General features: G+C 35.7%; 1 protein-coding gene across 1 annotated transcript in view; it reads left to right on the top strand.

Moving 5' to 3' along the window:
* tex11 (testis expressed 11) overlaps nt 1-21,155 on the top strand; it is a 212,359-nt gene that overhangs the window by 59,662 nt on the left and 131,542 nt on the right. Inside the window, exons 6-9 of the mRNA XM_051935388.1 lie at nt 1,515-1,595; nt 10,676-10,795; nt 11,402-11,482; nt 11,709-11,794. Of these exons, the coding sequence (XP_051791348.1) occupies nt 1,515-1,595; nt 10,676-10,795; nt 11,402-11,482; nt 11,709-11,794 (368 nt within the window). The remainder of the gene's footprint in view (nt 1-1,514; nt 1,596-10,675; nt 10,796-11,401; nt 11,483-11,708; nt 11,795-21,155) is intronic.

The following is a 21,155-nucleotide window of genomic DNA, read 5'->3' as shown; positions in this document are numbered from 1 at the left end:
AGCACAGTATTGCCACGAAAAAAACCATAAAGAATTGCGGAGGATATTTGCGCTTTTCGCTAACAATGACTGAGTCCACGAACCCTGAACCGCGACTTCGCGGGAGTCTACTGTATATAAATAATACTTATTAATCATATTTTTTGGAAATGTCCACTGTATGAGGATATTTGTCTTGTAGAATAGTGAATAAAAAGATTTTGATTTGGGGCAAAATTCTATGTTGAATTTTATTTAAAAATTCTCACTAACAGTTTTTGAATAATTATTTTGAGTTGAAGTTGGGTCAGTTGTGTGAATGTTGTCTATTTCAAAACTAATTTATCTGTAAAACAATTAATCTTTTATCTTGTGTGGACTCTCAAACTGTTTCCGAAACCTGAGAAAACCAAAGAAATCCAAAAGTGTAAAATAAGAGAATTTGTATTATAAAGCAAGAGCAACTGAGCAAGTAGAGCACAGTGTTGCTCCATAGGGCAATACTTATTTTGTTACCCCTGTATATTACATGGGGTGACTGGTTCACTTATCCACCAATCTTCAAGCAACATTCCAGTGTTCACTTTCATCTATAACAAACACTTTCTCTACAACCTAGGCTTACTTCCTCCCATCAATTGTACCCTTACCAAACACTTGCCACCTGACCTCAAGATCATATTTTTACACGGAAATAGCTTTAAATGCAGGACCCAGGCAGCTTTAAACCTTGGAACTGCTTTTGGGGTCCCTGATGATATCATGAAGCTCTGAGTTGTGAAATTTGACAACATCTTAGCTGCACCAGGATCTCAGACGATTTCCTAGCCTTAAAAAAGTTCGGTGAAAAGCAAATTTTTTTTTTTTTTTTCTCTTTATTTCACCTTATACAATTTCTTGTATTAGGAATTTGGTAGTTTTCGCATACCCCTTGGGGTCAGAGATTGTACAGCGCCCCTGGAGCAATTACAGGTTAACGGCCTTGCTCAAGGGCCCAGCAGAGCAGTGACCTTTTTGGCAGTGACGGGGATTTGAACCGGCAACCTTCGGGATACCAGCGCAGATCCTTAGCCTCAGAGCCACCACTCATTCTTAAGAAACCATTTCATATTGTACTGAGGCAAAAATATTCTTCTGTAGCAGCTTATGCAAGTCCATATAAATTAACTCAAAACTATCAGGTTTTGTAACTCCCATTCAGAAACTGGGAATAGTCGTTGCTGTTCACAGTTACTGACTCTACTTAGTTTTCTATTACATTGTTACAGATTTGATTTTTATCAGCATAAAATGGAAAATGTATAAATAAGTTATTCTTATTTTTAGCTGCATCCATTGTGAAACTTAGCAGAAACCAGTAATATGTAAATTATTCTTTAATAAACATTTACTTAAATGAAATCTATTTTATTTAGCAGGAATTAATTACAGTAATTAAAAGCTAAAGTCAGTATAAATGCCAAACATGTTGTCAAGTATGTATTCTCCACCATATACTTGACATAAACACTTATCGTTTTTTTCTGATATTACAGATGGCAGTTAAAACGGGGAGAAGCTGGCTAGACTGTAAGAAAGCCACTCTTGCTGATGATTTCTTTCAGGTTGCTTTGCAAGTAAATGGTTTGGAGTTATTTATGCTATGCTGTTTTTTTTATTTGTAAAGTTTCCTTTTTCTAAAGATTGTAAATCTTTAGTTTAGTGGATTACATACTGTTATTGTTTTTTCATTAGTTTTTTTTTTCTTTTTGTGGTGCCGAAGGACTTTTCAATGATGCCAGTGATATCAGTGTTGAGTTTCTGTGTTTTTTATGAGCCTGACTAAGGATGAATATAGTGAAATGTTGCACTTTATAATGTCACTTTCAGAAACAAGTCTCAATAGCTCAATAATTCTATTCGGGTCTTTTAAAAGTTGTAAAGATTAAAGTGAACATTGTGATGTTCAGAATTTTTTTGACTAACTAGCCACCTCACCATAGTTTTATATGTTAAAAAAATATGTCATTTGTAAATATTTACCTAAAAACTCTGTATGCAGACATGAGTTTTCAGATCAGATTCATTACATCACTGTCATGTGTGTGTATTCAACAAGCTTTGCAATCATATAACTAGCTTATGAAATATTATTTCATGCACCATTTCTGCTGATTATTATTGTGCTACATTAGTTGTTTTTCCTTTTTATTATATATTCTTGCTATTGTTTTTATTGTTACACTGTAAGAAAATATTTCTTGGGCTCTGCTGATAACATTCTTTATTCCCAGACACTTGTTAGCACAAGAGGGGCACTAAACTTCCAGTTAAACACTGATTGGTTTATTGTACCAAAACAGTATTACCTTAAAGTTATAAAAATGTGTTACACACACTAGCATTTGAGCCCCTACAAAAGCTGGGTCTTCAAAATTTTGTCCCTCTGTAATTTTCCAACTCCCAAACTTCTGCAAACTATAACAACAACCAAAGAACACAACAGCTTAAACAATAAGAGCATCTCAGCTCACTGCTTCATTCATCTCTGTCAACTTTACTGAGGTTCACCTGGAAAAGGTTGATTGTGGATTTGTCACCTGAAAGATTCTTTATTACAAGCTAAGTATAAATATATTATTTTTGTCATGATTGATTTGTGTTACTGGTGTAGTTATTTTGTTACTGTTGTGGCTTTGAGGTGGAACCTTAAGTGAATGAACTTTTCCACAATTGGATTCCAAGCATTGAACTTGGTCCATATGTGGATCAAATGTTCCCTGCTGGACACACGTTTTTCACAAATGCAAAACAACAATAAATGGGATGAGTTGAGAGTGGCAAAACTAAATTAAAGTATTAAAGTAGGTTAAAAGTTTTTGTCACAAACTGAATTACTCATGTGCTCACCTGAAATGCAGTGGCTCTGAAATAAACTGACCATAAGACTTCACAATCGAGTCTTTTTTAACCCCTTTATTGTTATCCCTAAATTAACTTATCCACCACCAGCCGCATGCACACTGGGGGCAAGACAGATATTAGCTTTAATTATGATTGAGCCAAACAGATTTGCATAGCAACTGATAAAACAGTACATTTAAACCAAATTACAGGGTGCACATATGATCTGGTATAATTTCAAACTAGTTGTTGGCTTTGTTTGCAGTTACATTTTATTATACTGTATCAAGACATAATTAAAAGCTTGAAGTTGAAATGTGCTGTTCAACAAAATCTTTTCTTTATAGCCATAAAATCATGAATAAAAAATGTTTCAGTTTATTTCTTAGATTGTTGCTTTTAGTGGACAACAATTTACTTCTCACTTCGAACAGGAGAAGTTCATTTTGGAAATAAAACAGTTCTTTGACATGCTGATAAAGAGATTCAGGGTCTGCATACCTGAGTAGAATGCTGTTGTTAACGAATTTCTTGTGCTTTGTAAAGTTGGTTTGACGTTGAAGCAATGCAAGTCTTTTGCTATGACTGAGTTGGCAGGAAATTGCATTGAAATACAGTAATGTTTATTGATATCTTGGCAAAAGTCCACAGACTTCAAACTACAGAAAAATTAACGCTGCTGATGTTTTTTTTATATTTATGTTAAATTTATTTCATTCAGTTGACTGAAGCATCACATAATTCATCCTTCTTTGTTTCTCTACTTGACGTGTAAAGGATTTTTAAATGAGCTGATGTCCACAAGGCATCTGGTCTAAATTAATTTTCAGGGTGTGTAATAAACAACCTGTTTTTAAGCAATTGGCTAATGTCAATAAAACATCTTTAATATGTCAGAGAGTCTGTTTTCCCTGTCTGCTTCAGAAGAACAATTATCCCTGTGCCTAAGAAAACAAAAGTGGACTGTCTGAATAATTACAGAGCAGTTGCAGTCACTCCAATTGTGATAAAGTAATTTGAAAGACTAGTGCTGGGCCAGATTAAACAGCATATTCCAGATAGTCTGGACCAGGGGTAGGCAACATCGGTCCTGGAGTGCCACAGTATGTGCAGGTTTTTGTTCCAACTCAGTTCCTTAATGAGAACTCAATTATTGCTGATGAAGCACATATTGCTTAAGTGACATTTTAATGCTTCATTTTAGTGGTCTCGCTTGTTAAGGTTCTCCAACCGTAATTGCTTATTTCAATCTTAAACTGCTGCATTCAGTGTTTTAATTGCTCCTTATTAGCAATAAGATGTAAAAGACAAAGCAGCCAGCAGTTCTCCAGCTAGCTTTTTTCCAGTTACATCTGTGTGTATTCATCATGCACGGTTTGATTTAATAAAACACTTAATAGAAAAATGTGACAGACTGAAAATGATCTGTTTTAGGCTTCAAATCATTTGGATGATATCCTTGGAAAGGAAAGAAATCTACGATATAAAAGCCTTACATTGCACAGACTAACAAGCCATAAAATTAAATAAGGTCTGAGATTGGCAATGATTGGTTTCTAATTAAGCAATTGGGTTGAATGAAAACCTGTAGCCACTGCGGCTCACCAGGACCGACATTGCCTACCCCTGTTTTACATCTTAGGTAGATTCAGGTGGCTGGAAACCGGAAGTGTATGACACTGCCCTTCCTTAGCTCAAACCTATTGAGTTGTGTTGCCAGAACTGTGAGGTCATGAACACGAGAAAAAGCATTGGCATTTGTGTGAAGAGAACCCCAACGATGTTGGAACTAAAATTTAAACAGTTTAAGATCCAAAAACCACCTAGTGACACGTGGATTTGACTCCTTGTGCAGGGCCATTCACTGGTGTGTTGCTTGATTCGCGAAGACATAAAGAAACTGGACTAACAATAAAAAAATATTCAAAAAGATATTCTAATAAAAGATATTTGTAATTCCTTTGGTTCCCAATTGAACAAAATCGAGCAAGCCTAACTAGACTTTAATACTGCCTTCCAAAATAAATTTATGAACACAAAGAATTATATAAAGGCAAACTAAAAAAAAAAGATCTCCATTGACTGTCTCAGCAGACACTATCAAACCAAGCCCTGCTATACTGTACAGCCTAGTAAAGAAAGGTTTCATGTTAGATTTTCAGAATCCTCATTCTATAGAAATTGATATTGGAGGACAATTTTTAAAAGAGATGTTAATGAAGAAACATCTCTATTTGTATGAAAGAAAATGTCTCTCATTCCATTCTTTATATTTTTGATGATATAAAGTATTTCTATATACCGTAGATACTTGCGTATAAGTCGAAAAATTTATGTCTTAAAATTCATTCAAAAAAACAGAATCGACTTATCCGCGGGGCAACACAATTGTCCATAGAATTTGGGTAATGACATTGTACACTCAGCGGTTCACGGTGTTAAGTCACCGGTCATCTGCCGTTTCCCATGGTCTTTGAAATAATTATAAGCCAGCAATACTATTGCTAATTAGCTATTTTTTTTCTAAATTCATTAAATAATTCTTTAAACTGTGAAATACTTGAATTTGAGCATTAGCTTTTACAGGTTTTGGATAACAAACATACCATTAGCTGCCACGTGCAACCAGATTTGGAATCAAAAGAACCAAGGCAACGCACGCTGTCAATGCGATGCAAACGCAGCCTGCGGTTCAAAAAAGTTCTCTGCCTACCTGTTTGTCTTGTCTGACAGTAGCTGAAAAGCAGCATCAGGAGAGAGCAGCCTGAAGTAGTCCAGCAGCGGGTGATCTGTCATGTCCAACAGCAAGCCATGCTGTCTTGTGAAGTCCGGTAGCTGCATCGGCTATGCGAATGCGTTCAGCTGGCAGCTGATCAGCTGGCGTGGCATTGGCTGGTGTCCGATCAGCTGATGCCGGCTTCTCACTCTCTTGCTCGATTCCTGATCACTGTCAATAAAATCCGATTCTGAAAAATCAGAGTCCGACTCAGCGATAATGTGCAAAACATTGTCTGCCGAGTGTTTTCTTTTCTGCACTCGCTTCGCTCCCTTGTTACATATCAACGCCATCTTGCCTTTGTTTACATTTCGCAACTCACGCACACGCAAGGATTTCATCCTCTTGCTCGATTCATGATTAGCGGCGCTAATAAAAATAACTTAATTCCTGTTCCATATATCAATAACGCACATAGTATTCATCTCTGCTCCTCCGAAACATTGAATATGGCACTATTAAATATTAGAGCTTTAATGAACAAGACGTTTTTTATCAACGATCTTATTAGTGATAAAAAAATAGATTTTATTGCACTAAGTGAAACGTGGCTTAGCTCAGATGGCGCAGCTGTTTTAATCGAATCTGCGCCTCCGGATTACAGTTTTACTCGTGCTGATCGCCAAGGAAAGAGAGGTGGAGGACTAGCAAACATTTACTCAAGCAGGTTAAAATGTAAAAATATCAGTTTTGGTAAATTCAAGTCTTTTGAGTATCTCGCCATTATTATTCAGAGAGATTCTCACGTTCTAGTATTATCCGTGTATAGACCTCCAAAATTCAACACGTCTTTCTTTGAGGAATTCTCTGACTTGATGTCAACCTTAATTACGAACTATGACACACTCTTAATAGTTGGCGACTTTAATTTTCATATAGATAATCAATGTGACCAAAAAGTAAAAGAATTTATGAACCTCCTGGACTCTTTTGATTTGAGACAGCTCGTTAATCAGCCTACACATAAAGCAGGTCATACGTTAGACTTAGTAATTACTAAAGGACTAAAAGTTGATATAAAGCAGGTCATTGATATTGGTCTATCAGACCATTTTCTTCTACTTTTTAATATAGAAATAATGATAGAAAACACTCATGAGAAGCATATTGTTAAAAAACGCTTCTTTGACTCATCAGCAGCTTTAAAACTTACAAACATTCTAACCAATCAGTCCGTTTATAGTGGCAACTATAATAGCGAGGAGAATGTAAATAGTAAGGTGGAAAGATTTAATACTAAAGTGAGGGCTGCTGTTGACTTAGTTGCACCTGAAAAGACAGTTAAAAAATCTTCTAGCATTGTTATACCATGGAAGACCCAAAGAGTGTCTGATTTAAAGAGAACATGCCGTAGAGCTGAGCGTAAATGGAGGAAAACTAAACTAATTATTGACTATGAAATATTAAAAGTTAAAATAAACAGAATACAAAACAGAATACAATAACACAGTTCGTCTTGAGAGGCGCTGCTATTTCTCTAAGATTATAAATAACAATGCTAGTAATCCCAGAGTCTTATTTTCAACAATTGATCATCTGTTAAACCCAGGTAACTCAAAGGAATGCCTCCTAAGTACTTCCAGTAAAACCTGTGAGGCTATCGCTGTATTTTTCAATCAAAAAATTAATGATATTAGAAATAACATAGTATATCTCCCCAACACTAAGGATCCTCCTAAACCCCAGTACTCCATAATAAACAAATTAAAGTCTTTCACTAGGATAGATTTACCTGATTTACATAAAATAATTTCTCAAATGAAACCCTCCACCTGTGCCCTTGACCCAATACCAACTAATTTTTTCAAAGAAGTATCGGGCGTGCTTATTGATAATGTTCTTGACATAGTAAATTCGTCATTAGATAGGGGGGTCTTCCCAGACTGTCTTAAGACTGCGGTAGTTAAACCCCTACTTAAGAAAAATAATCTCGATCCCTCTGCTCTTGAAAATTATAGACCCATCTCTAACCTGCCTTTCTTAAGTAAAATTCTAGAGAAGGCAGTCATTATACAGTTAAATGAGCACCTCAATAAACATGCTATTCTTGATAAATTTCAGTCAGGTTTTAGAACAAATCACAGCACAGAAACTGCACTCGTTAAAGTAGTAAATGACTTGCGGGTAAATGCAGACAGAGGCCATTTATCTGTTCTCATCCTCTTAGATCTGAGTGCCGCATTTGACACCATTGATCATAATATTCTTAAGAATCGCCTTAGTCAATGGGTGGGCCTCTCTGGCAGTGTCTTAAATTGGTTTGAATCCTACCTGGCAGGGAGAAAATTCTTTGTTAGTTGTGGTAATTATAACTCTAAGACACATGATATTCTATATGGTGTTCCACAAGGCTCTATCCTGGGTCCGCTGCTCTTCTCAATCTACATGCTTCCATTAGGTCAGATTATCTCAGGGCACAACGTGAGCTACCACAGCTATGCTGATGACACACAGCTGTATTTATCAATAGCACCTGATGACCCCAAATCTCTTGATTCGCTAACACAATGTCTAACCTGTATCTCAGAATGGATGAATAGTAACTTTCTCAAATTAAATAAAGAAAAAACCGAAATCTTAGTGATTGGCAATAATGGATACAATGAGGCTATTAGAAATAAACTGGATGCATTAGGATTAAAAGTCAAATCGGAGGTAAAAAGCTTAGGGGTAACCGTTGATTGTAATCTGAATTTTAAATCACATATTAATCAGATCACTAGGACAGCATTTTTTCACCTAAGAAACATAGCAAAAGTTAGACCTCTTATATCATCGAAAGATGCAGAGAAATTAGTTCATGCGTTTGTTTTCAGTCGGCTAGATTACTGTAACGCACTCCTCTCAGGACTACCCAAAAAAGACATAAATCGTTTGCAATTAGTGCAGAATGCAGCTGCTAGAATCCTTACCAGGAAAAGAAAATCCGAACACATTTCTCCAGTTTTGATGTCACTACACTGGTTACCTGTGTCATTCAGAATTGACTTTAAAATTCTGCTTATGGTTTATAAAGCTTTAAATAATCTCGCCCCGTCTTATATATCGGAATGTCTGACACCTTATATTCCAAATCGTAACCTCAGATCCTCAACTGAGTGTCTCCTTAGAATTCCAAGAGCAAAACTTAAAAGAAGTTGGTGAGGTGGCCTTCTGCTGTTATGCACCTAAAATCTGGAATAGCCTGCCAGTAGGAATTCGCCAGGCTAATACAGTGGAGCACTTTAAAAAACTACTGAAAACACATTATTTTAACATGGCCTTCTCATAACTTCACTGTAATTTAATCCTGATACTCTGTATATCCAATTCATTATAATAACTATTCATTCAAAATCTGTACTAACCCCTACTCTCTCTTCTGTTTCCTTTTCCGGTGTCCTGTTGGTGGTGGCGTGCGCCACCACCATCTACCCAAAGCACCATGATATTCCAACAATGATGGATGGATTAAAAGCCAGAAGTCTGTATGGCCATCAGCATCAAGTGACTCCGTGAAAACCCAAACTACAAAGAGGACTATTTCATTTATGTTAGGTAGAATGCCCAGAGGGGACTGGGTGGTCTCGTGGCCTGGAACCCCTACAGATTTTATTTTTTTCTCCAGCCTTCTGGAGTTTTTTTTTGTTTTTTCTGCCCACCCTGGCCATCGGACCTTACTCCTTTCTATGTTAACTAATGTCTTATTTTAATTTCTTATTTTGTCTTTTATTTTTCTTCTCTTCATTATGTAAAGCACTTTGAGCTACTTTTTGTATGAAAATGTGCTATATAAATAAATGTTGTTGTTGTTGTTGTTGATCACTGTCAATAAAATCCGATTCTGAAAAATCAGAGTCTGACTCAGCAATAATGTGCAAAACATCGTCTGCTGAGTGTTTTCTTTTCTGCACTCGCTTCGCTCCCTTGTGACATATCGACGCCATCTTGCCTTTGTTTACATTTCGCAACTCACGCACACACAAGGATTAGTTGCAGAGTCAACGAGTCTAGCATTTCTCCAAGCACAGAGGGGAATGCCTGTGACATGACAGTGAGTTTTGTCGCCATTAACAGCTGATTGTCGCCCTCTATCTCTGATAGCTGTTAAGTTTTACCCTCGACTTATACGCGGGTCATAACAAATTTCGTAATTTTCGGCTTAAACAATACACTCGACTTATCTGCGAGATCGACTAATATGCGAGTATCTACGGTACATGTATCAGAAGATGCAAAAATAGCAAAAATAATTCTTATTGTTGCCTCCTTATAACTTTTTTATGCTTAAAGTTTTTGCCTACTTTTTTTTTTTTTTTTTTAAAAAGAGTCTCTTCTGTCCCGTTTCACTTGGTGACCTAAGCATGTGCTTATTTTGCTTAATCCAGAGCTACTTTATTATCATTATAGTCAGTGTTTAAAGTGTAACAGAATATCTGCTTCGTCAAAGATCATGGGAATTGGGGAATGGTCACTTCAAAGTCTGAAGATGCTATCAAACAAAAAATAATTTTGGAGAGTGAAGGTGTCAGTTCATTTTTTGGGGAAAACCATGAGGGTTCTGTAGAAAGTCCAAAGATGTGATTTAAAACAGTTTCAGATGTGGGAGGGGTGAAAGGAGGGTTGTGGTTGTGCATGATGAGAAGTGTCATGGGTTCCTAATGTCTTCAGCTGTGATAAAAATGATTAACAAAAATTTGTACTGGTGTCTTGTTTCTACCGGTATACCTTGCACATAATTATTTGAGTATGTTGAACATATCAGAGATAAGAATAGCGTCATTTTTGCATTATTTAGCAGAAGATGAAATGTTATTATCAATAAAAATAACCAGTTTGTGAGTAATTCATACGTATATGCTGGGTAGAAAATTGAATATTGTTGAATAGTGACTAAAGCAGTTTTTTAGTACCACTGTGGAATTAATGTCTGTCATCTGGCTCCTTTGAGTTTTTTTTAATTAAATTTTTCTTAGGTTTCACACTTCACAGTGGTATGGTAAGAGTTCATACTGTATACAGTATATAAATATTTGTGTGTATTTTGTTTTATTTTAGTTCTTAGAAATACTTTATGGCCAATTAATAAACCGAAGAGAAGGCAATGTGGATTTCAACATTATTAAAGGAGATGTGGAAAAAGACATTTTTCGAGTTCTCTGCTATCAAGCTGAATCTGTATGATTAAGAATCAATTTGATTTTTATTTGTAAAATGCAGTTTCTTTCAAAACTATGGAAAAATGCATTGAAGAAACCATCTAGCACTGGGAAAATGTTTTTCTGTCTTTGTTGATAAAAAGCAATTTGGTCATTTAAGTAGCTTGATTGTATTCATATCATATTGTAACTATATGTAGATTAGGTGAACTACTGTACCTTTTTCTTAATACTGCATTTTTGAATTTTGAGGGCCCTACGTGTGTTCAAACTTAAAGGTGAACTAAAAATGCTGTACATGCACAAGCATCACAAGCATTTTTTATGTGAAAATAAAGAGAGGTGACTGGCAGTGTGATATTATAAAATTAACTGCTACTAAAGGTCATATTCTTTCTCTTCTTTCACCTCACAAACATACTGATGAAAGCAGACTCGGTCTAGAATTCTTCATTGAGTCTGGTACCCTTTGGTTATCTGCAAAAATCTTTGTGTATTTTATATATTTTTTTTACTTTCTTTGAAGAGTATTAAGAAGAAAATGTTTCTTAATAACTTTAGGTAGAAAGTCAGAAGTAGGAAAGATTGTATTTTTATAATTAGTATTTACTTATCCTCTCTACAGGATGTGATACAGGGCTTCCAAGAGCTTGCAGTTTCCTGCTTGTTACGTTGCAAAGATATACTCAGTCGGCTACCAAATGAGGTATTCACCATAAAGTTTTGTACTTTGTGTGGGCTGAATTTAGAGTACCACACCTGTTGTAAAAGATATTAAATACTTTTTTGATTTGTAAATGTGGATTTGAAATTTATTAAGAGTATTTTTTAAATATTTTAGGGTAAATTTAAAAAGAAATATATATTTAGATAAGGAACAACTATAAAGTAATGTGAATATATTTATACAGAAAAAATGCTCTGTTTTGCAGGCAAGATATTTATCAATGCTGTGCTACAATTTTGGAATTGACACTTACAAGCTAAAGAAATTTGAAGACAGCTCTTTTTGGCTTGGGTAGGACTTTTTGTAATATGTACTAGTTGCTGCAAAATATACTGCTGGAACGCAACTGGTACCTATATATTAAAAATGAATAAGTACTTTAGTTAATTAGTCTTTGGATCATGTATTTTATTAACCATTTTGTTCACTGTTGGATAATGATGATTATTTCTACTGTATTATGAATTTACCTTCTTATATTGTACTCCATTATAATGTATTGCTGTTTGCTTTATAAATAGACCTGTGGTGATATTTGCTATGAAAATAACATTGCATAACATTTTCTAACCCACTTATACCAATTCAAGGTTATGGGGAGCCAGAGCCTATTCTAGCACATTTATTTGCAAGGCAGAAATCATCTGTTGACATTAAGACATTCCTTTGCACAGTCTACTCACACATTCACCCACACCCACAAAGCCAATTTTTAATTTCCAGTAATCTAATATGTATCTCTTTTTGGCATGTGGGAGGTAAAACCAAAACACAAATGAGAAAACCCAAAGAGTCATGGGAAGAGTGTGCAGACTCCACACATGACAGCATAATCAATGAGACAACAATACTGCATTTTACAGTACACTTCCATTTTGGTCACTGAGCCATTGAATATAAATTTATATATAACCAATGGAGTGACATTATATTATCATGACCTGTATATATATATAAAATGGCAAGGAGCAAGGCATAGTGTTCTAGTTTTGTCCAAAAAAGAAACATTTTCTGTAGCATTAGTTAGGAAGTGTTTGAAAGTTGGTTGACTTTGATTGGTAGTTGATATTCTGATTGCTCCCTGGTGCTCTGACCTTTTTCTGTTCATGACCATGCCTAAGCCCTCTCCTTTGTGAATGATCCATTTCCTTGTCTTTATTATTTTTTTTTCTTCTCTCTAGCACTTTGTGCCTTTTACAAATACATAACATGCCATTTTTGTTCTCTTTAACATTGATATTTTTGAGGATAAGAAATAATTTTGAAATTTATTAATACACAAATATAGTCACATTTGCTTTCACTGCATTTTATCATCAGCTGTGCAGATATCTTAACAGACAACAAGCAATGTTTGGCTTTAAAATTGTTTTACCATTTTTTATCTTTATATAAGTACCACTTGAGTATTAAAATTTGTTTTTCTGCAAAGAATACAGGCGTTTGAAAGTACAATTTAAACACTGAATTGCAAATACATTTTAATAACAAATAGTTTAGTGTCGACCAATGATCTGTAGTGGGATGTCAAACACTGAACCTGGAGGGCTACTGTGGCTGCAGATTTTCCTTCCTGACACTTTCCTAATCAGTGACCAGTTAATTAACTGATTTATTTACCCTAAATTTTAATTGTCTTGTTTTGTAAGACCCAGTCCTCTGAGTTGCTTCTTTTTTCCTTAAATGGCAGCCAAACAAAAATAAGTTGCCAAAATATGACCAACTAAGTTGAGGCCTCGAACTCCAACCAGTTACTTAATTAGAGTCCTATTCTTGTTGTTAATTAAACCTGTTACTTAATTCCATGGTTTGTTGGTGCTCTCATTCTGACAATCAAAATGTTTGATATTCTTTTTTCTTAAAGCACTTCATCTTTCTTTATTTTCAGATATTCTATGATTGACACAGATTAGCTAGCCATGTGTTGGCAAGTTTTATATCTTATTATTGTATTGTTGTTAATTAAGGAAACAATTGAGGTGGTTGGAGTATTAAATAGCAAGTCTATTACACTTAAGGCAAAAGAATTTAATTAGCAGCAAAATGTTGATGTTTACTTGCTACAAGATTTAAATGAAGTGGCTATTTGCCTTGTTCACAATGGTAATGACATGAGTTGTTTCATTTGTTAGTTCCAAAATAAAATTTATTTAGTGTTTCAATGCGTTGTGTTAAAAGAGACGTGTAATTGATGAAACATAAATTAATAGACAAGCAAAACAGCATACTTCATTGCTAAATACGAATCTGCAAACACTCAGTTTATGTCATTTTTTTAGCTTTTGAAGGCAAACTACCATTCATTACTATAAACTGAAAGTGGAAGCATACGTCTTATATCTGAATGGTCATTTTCATGTCTACTGTGTCCTTTCATCCCTTCAGCTCATGGGGACACCTGTTTCCTTGACTGGGCCTTTGCTATAGTAATGTGTGCCCCCTGTCTTCTGCTTTTAAAACGAATACTGAAATTATAAAATTGTTCCAAAATTCATTTTAAAAGAATGCTGAAACTATTCTGTATCACTTTCATATTTACTGTGCCACTGACAGGGACATTTATTCTTAAGGCTGGGGCAGGGCTGTAGAAATGTGTGCTCCCTGACTTCTGTTTACAAAACGAAGACTGGACATGCAAAATTGATTTAAAAAGATTGTAGGTAGTCTTCTGTATTATTTTCGTCTCCACTATGCAACTATATCCCCTCCAATGGAGGGGACACTCATTTTCACAGCTGGAACAGAGCCATAGAATTACGTGACCTCTGACTGCTGCTTACAAAGTGAATACTAGACAGCTAAAATTGTGCCAGACCTATTACCCTGATTATATGAAGTCCCCTGCATCACTTCCATGTCTACTGTGGCCCTCTTTCCCTTTCACTGGAGAGGGCATTCACTGGAGTAGAGTCGTAGAATTGTGTACCCCATTACTGGTGCTTGCATGATGAATACTGGAATTCTAAAATCGTCCAAAATTGATTTAAAAATATTGAAGGAAGTAATGTATATCACATTAATGTCTGTTGTACCCCTCTGTCCCATTCATTAGTGGGCACACTTATTTCCTTTGCCGCAGAAATGTCTTTTGCTTTCAAAATGAACATGGCTCTTTATAATGAAATGTTGATTGAACATTTGCTGGATATTTTTCTTTCCAGTCGTAGTCAACATATGCACAGTCTGCAAGATGCTACAATTCTTGGTTCCCATGAAATAAAACATGCTTAATTGCAGAAGTATACAATTGATTGGCTGCCGAAAACTGCATACATTGCTAAAAAGATGCATCAAACAAATTTGTGTCTGGATGTCATGATACTTGATACCTAATTGATACCTTGTAAAAAACAGAAATCCTGTTCAACAGCTTTTTAACTATCTCTGTTATTAATGTGGACAATATTTTGCTTTTTTTCTGTAAAAGAATATAAAATATATAAATACTAATAGTAGCAGCAGCTTTAAAGTACTGGTATACTCATCAAATAGTTATCTCACTATCATTTAAGTAAACTTATATTGGCATTCATAAATATTAAAATACAATGCAGGGCTTAACTTTTAGTGTGTGATAGACATGGGGATTCCCTCAGTGAAACAGTAAATGTAGAGATTTTATAATGTTGGGTGGATTTCAGCATTGGGTTTATAAAGGAAGATATTATCTTAGACTAACTGATTTATCGTACCATGTGCACATTCCAAATTTATTCAGACGTTTCCATTCCAGTAACTGAAAAATACTGTTTAAAATCAATACGAAAAATAAAAATCCAATATCATTATGTCTGTAATATTGAATTCTTGAATTTCAAGATAATTCAGAATATTTTAATATAAACAAAATCTATAAAGTGGTTTTTGTAACCGCATGCTTTTAATATATTGTTTATCAGGAAATTTCTGTTAGGTTGTAACATTTGCTATTATATGATTTATAAGATTCATATTTGCATCAGGGCGGCACGGTGGCGCAGTGGGTAGCGCTGCTGCCTCGCAGTTGGGAGATCTGGGGACCTGGGTTCGATTCCCGGGTCCTCCCTGCGTGGAGTTTGCATGTTCTCCCCATGTCTGTGTGGGTTTTCTCCGGGCGCTCCGGTTTCCTCCCACATTCCAAAGACATGCAGGTTAGGTGGATTGGCGATTCTAAATTGGCCCTAGTGTGTGCTTGGTGTGTGGGTGTGTTTGTGTGTGTCCTGTGGTGGGTTGGCACCCTGCCCAGGATTGTTTCCTGCCTTGTGCCCTGTGTTGGCTGGGATTGGCTCCAGCAGACCCCCGTGACCCTGTGTTTGGATTCAGCGGGTTGGATGGATGGATGGATATTTGCATCATTAGATAGTTACTAATGAGTATTATCTAATGGTGGAGTCAAATTGATTACATTTTTAAATAGCCTCCTTAGTGTTATGTTCACTTTAGGAATATAAGTGACCAACTTTCAATCTATACTAATAAAAGGCAAAGCCTTCACTCACTCACTCACTCACTCACTCACTCACTCACTCACTCACTCACTCACTCACTCACTCACTCACTCACTCATCACTAATTCTCCAACTTCCCGTGTAGGTGGAAGCCTGAAATTTGGCAGGCTCATTCCTTACAGCTTACTTACAAAAGTTAGGAAGGTTTCATTTCGAAATTCAAAGCATAAGCTTGCACGACTTGGTCATATTACAACCAGAGTGCTGAACTGACAACGTGGTATACAAAGAGAACTATAACAACCGTAATAAACGAACAATAAAACAGTACAGAATCGCTAAGCAAGGAGAAAGGACGGCCTTATATGGCGTTCGTTTATAAAACAGCGGACAGGCTGTGTAAAGGTAGCTTCACAAAAAAACAGATCCTTAACAAATTGTTATTGGTATATTTTCCCTCAATTTAAAAAGGTTTTCTTTTCTTCTTAATTAAAATTTAAAAGCAATACTTCACCGCTGCGAAGCGCGGGAATTTGGCTATATGCAGTGAGTGTGTACGCCTGATGAGCCCAGAATTAGGGCGAAACACGTGTCGCGTACTCTTTGCATTATTTGAGCAATGTACCCTAAGTTCTTGTCTATAAGCCGGACTCATGTATTAGCCGGAGACCAAAAATCATACGAATTTTTAAAATAAAATCGTATCATAGATAAGCCGGACTCATGGATAAGCCGAACGTACTATAACCTATAACTAATAGAAGGGAGGGAGGTCAGTGGTCTCACTCGCGCCCATTTAATTTCTTTAAGGGGGGAGAGAGTGTGAGATATTGCCGTCTCTCTCACTCCCCGCATGGCGCGGTTGGAGCGGCCGGAGCGCGTTCTTTCTGCTCTGGGCGTCGCCGAGTCAACACGAGCGCGTAGCGGTCATTTAAATTGTGATTTTATATGTAAGCATATTTAAATATATATCGCGGATTTCTGCGGACAATGGGTCTTTTAATTTCTGGTACATGCTTCCTCAGTTGGTTTGCCCAGTTGATTTCATACAAGGGACGCTATTGGCAGATGGCTGAGAAGCTACCCGGCTTACTGTTCTCTCTCTCTTGCGCTGACTATCTGTGATCCTGACGTATGGGGATTGAGCAGGGGGGCTGTTTGCACACCTAGACGATACGGACGCTCGTCTAAAAATGCTGAAAGATTATCTTCACGTTGCTATCTTTTGTAAAGCTGATTCCTGAAAAGACATGCTGCACAGTGCTTCGCATACTTAAAAGCTCGAAGGGCACGTATTGATTTTTGACTGAAAAACAAACTCTCCCTCTCTCTCTCTTTGTCTGCTCCTGACGGAGGGGGTGTGAGCTGCCGCCTTCAACAGCTTTGTGCCGCGGTGCTTCGCAAACTTAAAAGCCAAACAGACATATTGATTTGTTTGCTTCACTCCTTTGAAGAGGAAGATATGTTTGCATTCTTTTAATTGTGAGACGGAACTGTCATCTCTGTCTTGTCATGGAGCACAGTTTAAACTTTTGAAAAAGAGACAAATGTTTGTTTGCAGTGTTTGAATAACGTTCCTGTCTCTCTACAACCTCCTGTGTTTCTGCGCAAATCTGTGACCCAAGCATGACAATATAAAAATAACCATATAAACATATGGTTTCTACTTCGCGGATATTCTTATTTCGCGGGTGGCTCTGGAACGCAACCCCCGCGATGGATGTATAAGCCGGACTTATGTATAAGCCGATATTCTATTTTTTCATTTTCACAACTTTTTTCCTTAGATAAGCCGCGGCTTATTGACAAGAACTTAGGGTAAATGTTAAAATGTCAACATAAATACAGTAGGAAAGGTAGCTCTACTGATGTACTGATACAGATTTAGTATACATCTTCTGACATGTTTTGGAATAGTCATCAGTGCTCTGCCTGATGTTACAATCTGGACTGTAGAAGTGTATTTCTTTGCACACTTTACTTATAATATTTTTTGTCACATATGCATGAGAGGGTAGAATAACAATGCCTGATCCACACAATTTATGTGTCCCTTGTGTTATTATAGGTTGTCATAGCTCAAAGCTTTGTAAAAAGTTTTGACTCGTATTTCTCACTTACTATTGTGTCTGCCGGAGTAATTCCTGTACTTGCAGTCATGCATAAGTACAGTACTGATTTTGATTCAGTACTACTGATACTGTACAAAAGCTAGTACAATTTTGCTTTCAGTACTGAAGTATTGGTTTTTGTGATGTCCTTAGTCTTTAATGTGGTTTTTAATAGTATAACTACTAAAATGTGATGAACTTATTGAGGTGATGTAGAACTATTCTTAATTCCATATTTTATCACTTTAGGAAGTAATACTTTTACTGATGGCAGGTGTTTGCAAAACTAGGCTGTTGTGTTTGATTTGGACTGTTTATTTAAATTTATATAAAAGCTGTTTGGAAATCTGCTTTTTTTCATCTTAAGAACACTTATTTATTCCTTTAATTGTGTAATCAATTAAATTAATATTACTATTAGGTTGATTTAATTCCATTACCACTACAACATTGTTACAATAAGAATAATGCAAGATGAAAATGTAATTAACAAAACAAACATTAAACAACAAACAAATAATAATACAGATTTTTCATTATAAAACTGTCAGTTGCTTTTATGGAGCACATCAGAAACGTTCTGAGCGTCAACTGGATGATAACATACATACAAGACTGCAAGACAGTTACAGTCTGCTTTATATATAAGATACATAGCGGCTCAAGTCACAAAGCAACAGGGGCACAGTGGTGCTCAAACATAAAGAATGCTGGCAGTCACCTCCAGTTTGCCCTCTGGTGGTCGTTCTGAGTGTCAACTGGATGATAACATCCATACAAGACCGCAAGATCATCTCCCCACTATAACCAGAAGGGGGTGGGTTAGGGTTGATTTCACCCTACAGTATTTTTAGTCAACCAATGAGAAACATGTATAACAAGTTTCATGAAAATCGCTCCAGCCGTTCGGAAGGGATGCTGGAACATACATTAACTTTTATATATACTGTATATAGATTGATGATAAAGAAATGAAAGATGTAAATGAGATTGCACAATGTACTGTAAAATGAAGGAAGTTAACAAAGACATATTGAATGGCATACTGCCAACTCTACCTTTTGCACCCCATGAAGTTATGTAGATATGATAATTTTGCTCTTCAGTTCTCCTTCTCTTACACTTAAAATACAGTCCACCATAAAAGCTCCCCACCACAGCAAGCAAGAATTGTCATCTTATTAAAGTACGAAAACTGATTTATTAACTGCCGTGTATCAGAGTACTACTAACGCATTGTACTGTATAACCTGTATGGTGAAAAATTAATGAGGCTGATTCCATCCTAAATTTTTTTCAATAATTTTTATATCAAGGAAGCCCCTATATACTTTGTTTTGTTGCATGCAAGTCACTTTGAGCATTTCCACAACTGAGACCAGTTTTCTGTTTTAGTTTATTGTCCTAAATCTCTCTTCATTCTTCTTTCTTGTTTTCCTATGAGTGTCTCCCTCTTAAAAGTGAGTCTTTAAGCTAGAAGACTACACACTATAACCATATTCATATGTACAATAACTTGACCTACTTTTAATGTTAGGAAATGGAAGATGTTAACAAAACCTCCAACTTCATTACAAATTTTGAAGTTTCTTGCACTCAAAGTTCTAAAAAATATTAACTTTGCTAAATAATGTAGTTCATTCAAAACACAATAAAAAATATTTAAAAATACACTCTATAATATAGCTACCTTTTACAGTTTAGTATTAAACGTGGCAATATCACAATTTTGATTTTAGTTTGATTAATTGTGCAGGCTTTGTTTTAAATATAATTGTTCTGCCACTGAAAAATGCTGACTTAGTCTGCTAGGCTAAAAAGCTATATACTTCATAATTTTTCAAATAATCCTTTTCTCTTTTATACTCTTTTATGTAGTACTAGGGTGTTGTAGCATGTTAGCCATTATGGATGTAATGAGAAGTCAAGCAAAATGAAAACTTTTATTGGCTAACTAAAAAGATTACAATAGGCAAGCTTTCGAGGCAACTCAGGCTTCTTCTTCAGGCAAGATGTAATACAGAGACTGGAATTCCCTGTGTTTATATAGACACTAGGACAGGTACAGCTTTGGAAAACCTTTAAGTAAGACATCTTAGAAGTAAAAAATTAATAGACGTCTCAAGGCTAAGATTCATTTAGCAAGAGAGAAGAATAATGTATAGTCATTAAAGATCTTTTGATAAGATAACTGTCCAACAAAATCTTTTGAAGATTTTAATGAGTTTTCCATAGTACTAGGGTGTTGTACTGTGTTAGATACAGATTGTGTTTCTTATACTCTTTTATGGTATTTTTATATACGTGCTTGATCTTTTATGCTACTTGCACTCATGTGCCAGTTATTATTAGTATGTACCCTGTTTTGTAATTTTATATCATAGTTGTCCTGAGTTCATATAGCCCCTTTTGACACTTTCTGTTTAAAATCTGACAAGTTTTGTTGTCATCCTGTTGTGACTATTGCTGGTATAGCACACATCTTGTATGGTAAAGTGTTGGTCACAGAGCCCCAGTAGGTTTATGTGGCAGGCCTAATTACTCCTCTCTTTTAGAAATTGAATTTATCTACAGGGTAAAGTACAGGTATATTATTTGGACAAAGTGTGATTTGCATTATGTAGAATTAAGCAGGTATTGGTTAAGCACATAATTTCTGAAACAAACTAAAACATTTTCTTTCACTACGTTGGACTTGGCTCACTTTCCATGGTTTAGTCCTGCTTTGTGCCCTATGATTGCTGGAATAGGCTCCATCACCCCTTGCGCCCCTTTTTAGGAGAAAGCGAGTTAGAAAATAACTAAAATGGCATTTTCTTTCAAAGAAAAAAAAATCTTACTCTTATATCAAAAGTAAAAATTAGCTACCTTGTATTTAGGGTTGTCATAATACCAGAATTTTGTATTCAGTCAGTACCAGTGAAATTTCACAATACTTTATGACTTTTGATACCATGGCAAAAACAGAAATCCCATTCAGCCACTTTTAATTAATGCACCTCCATTATTAAAATGAACAGTATTGTGCATTTTTATGTAATAGACTATAAAATACAATATATACAGTTATATGAAAAAGTTTGGGAACCTCTCTCAGCCTGCATAATAATTTAC

This window comes from Erpetoichthys calabaricus, chromosome 12, assembly GCF_900747795.2.
Source record: "Erpetoichthys calabaricus chromosome 12, fErpCal1.3, whole genome shotgun sequence".
Classification (NCBI taxonomy): Eukaryota; Metazoa; Chordata; class Cladistia; order Polypteriformes; family Polypteridae; genus Erpetoichthys; species Erpetoichthys calabaricus.
This window is presented reverse-complemented; position numbering and strand designations above follow the sequence as displayed.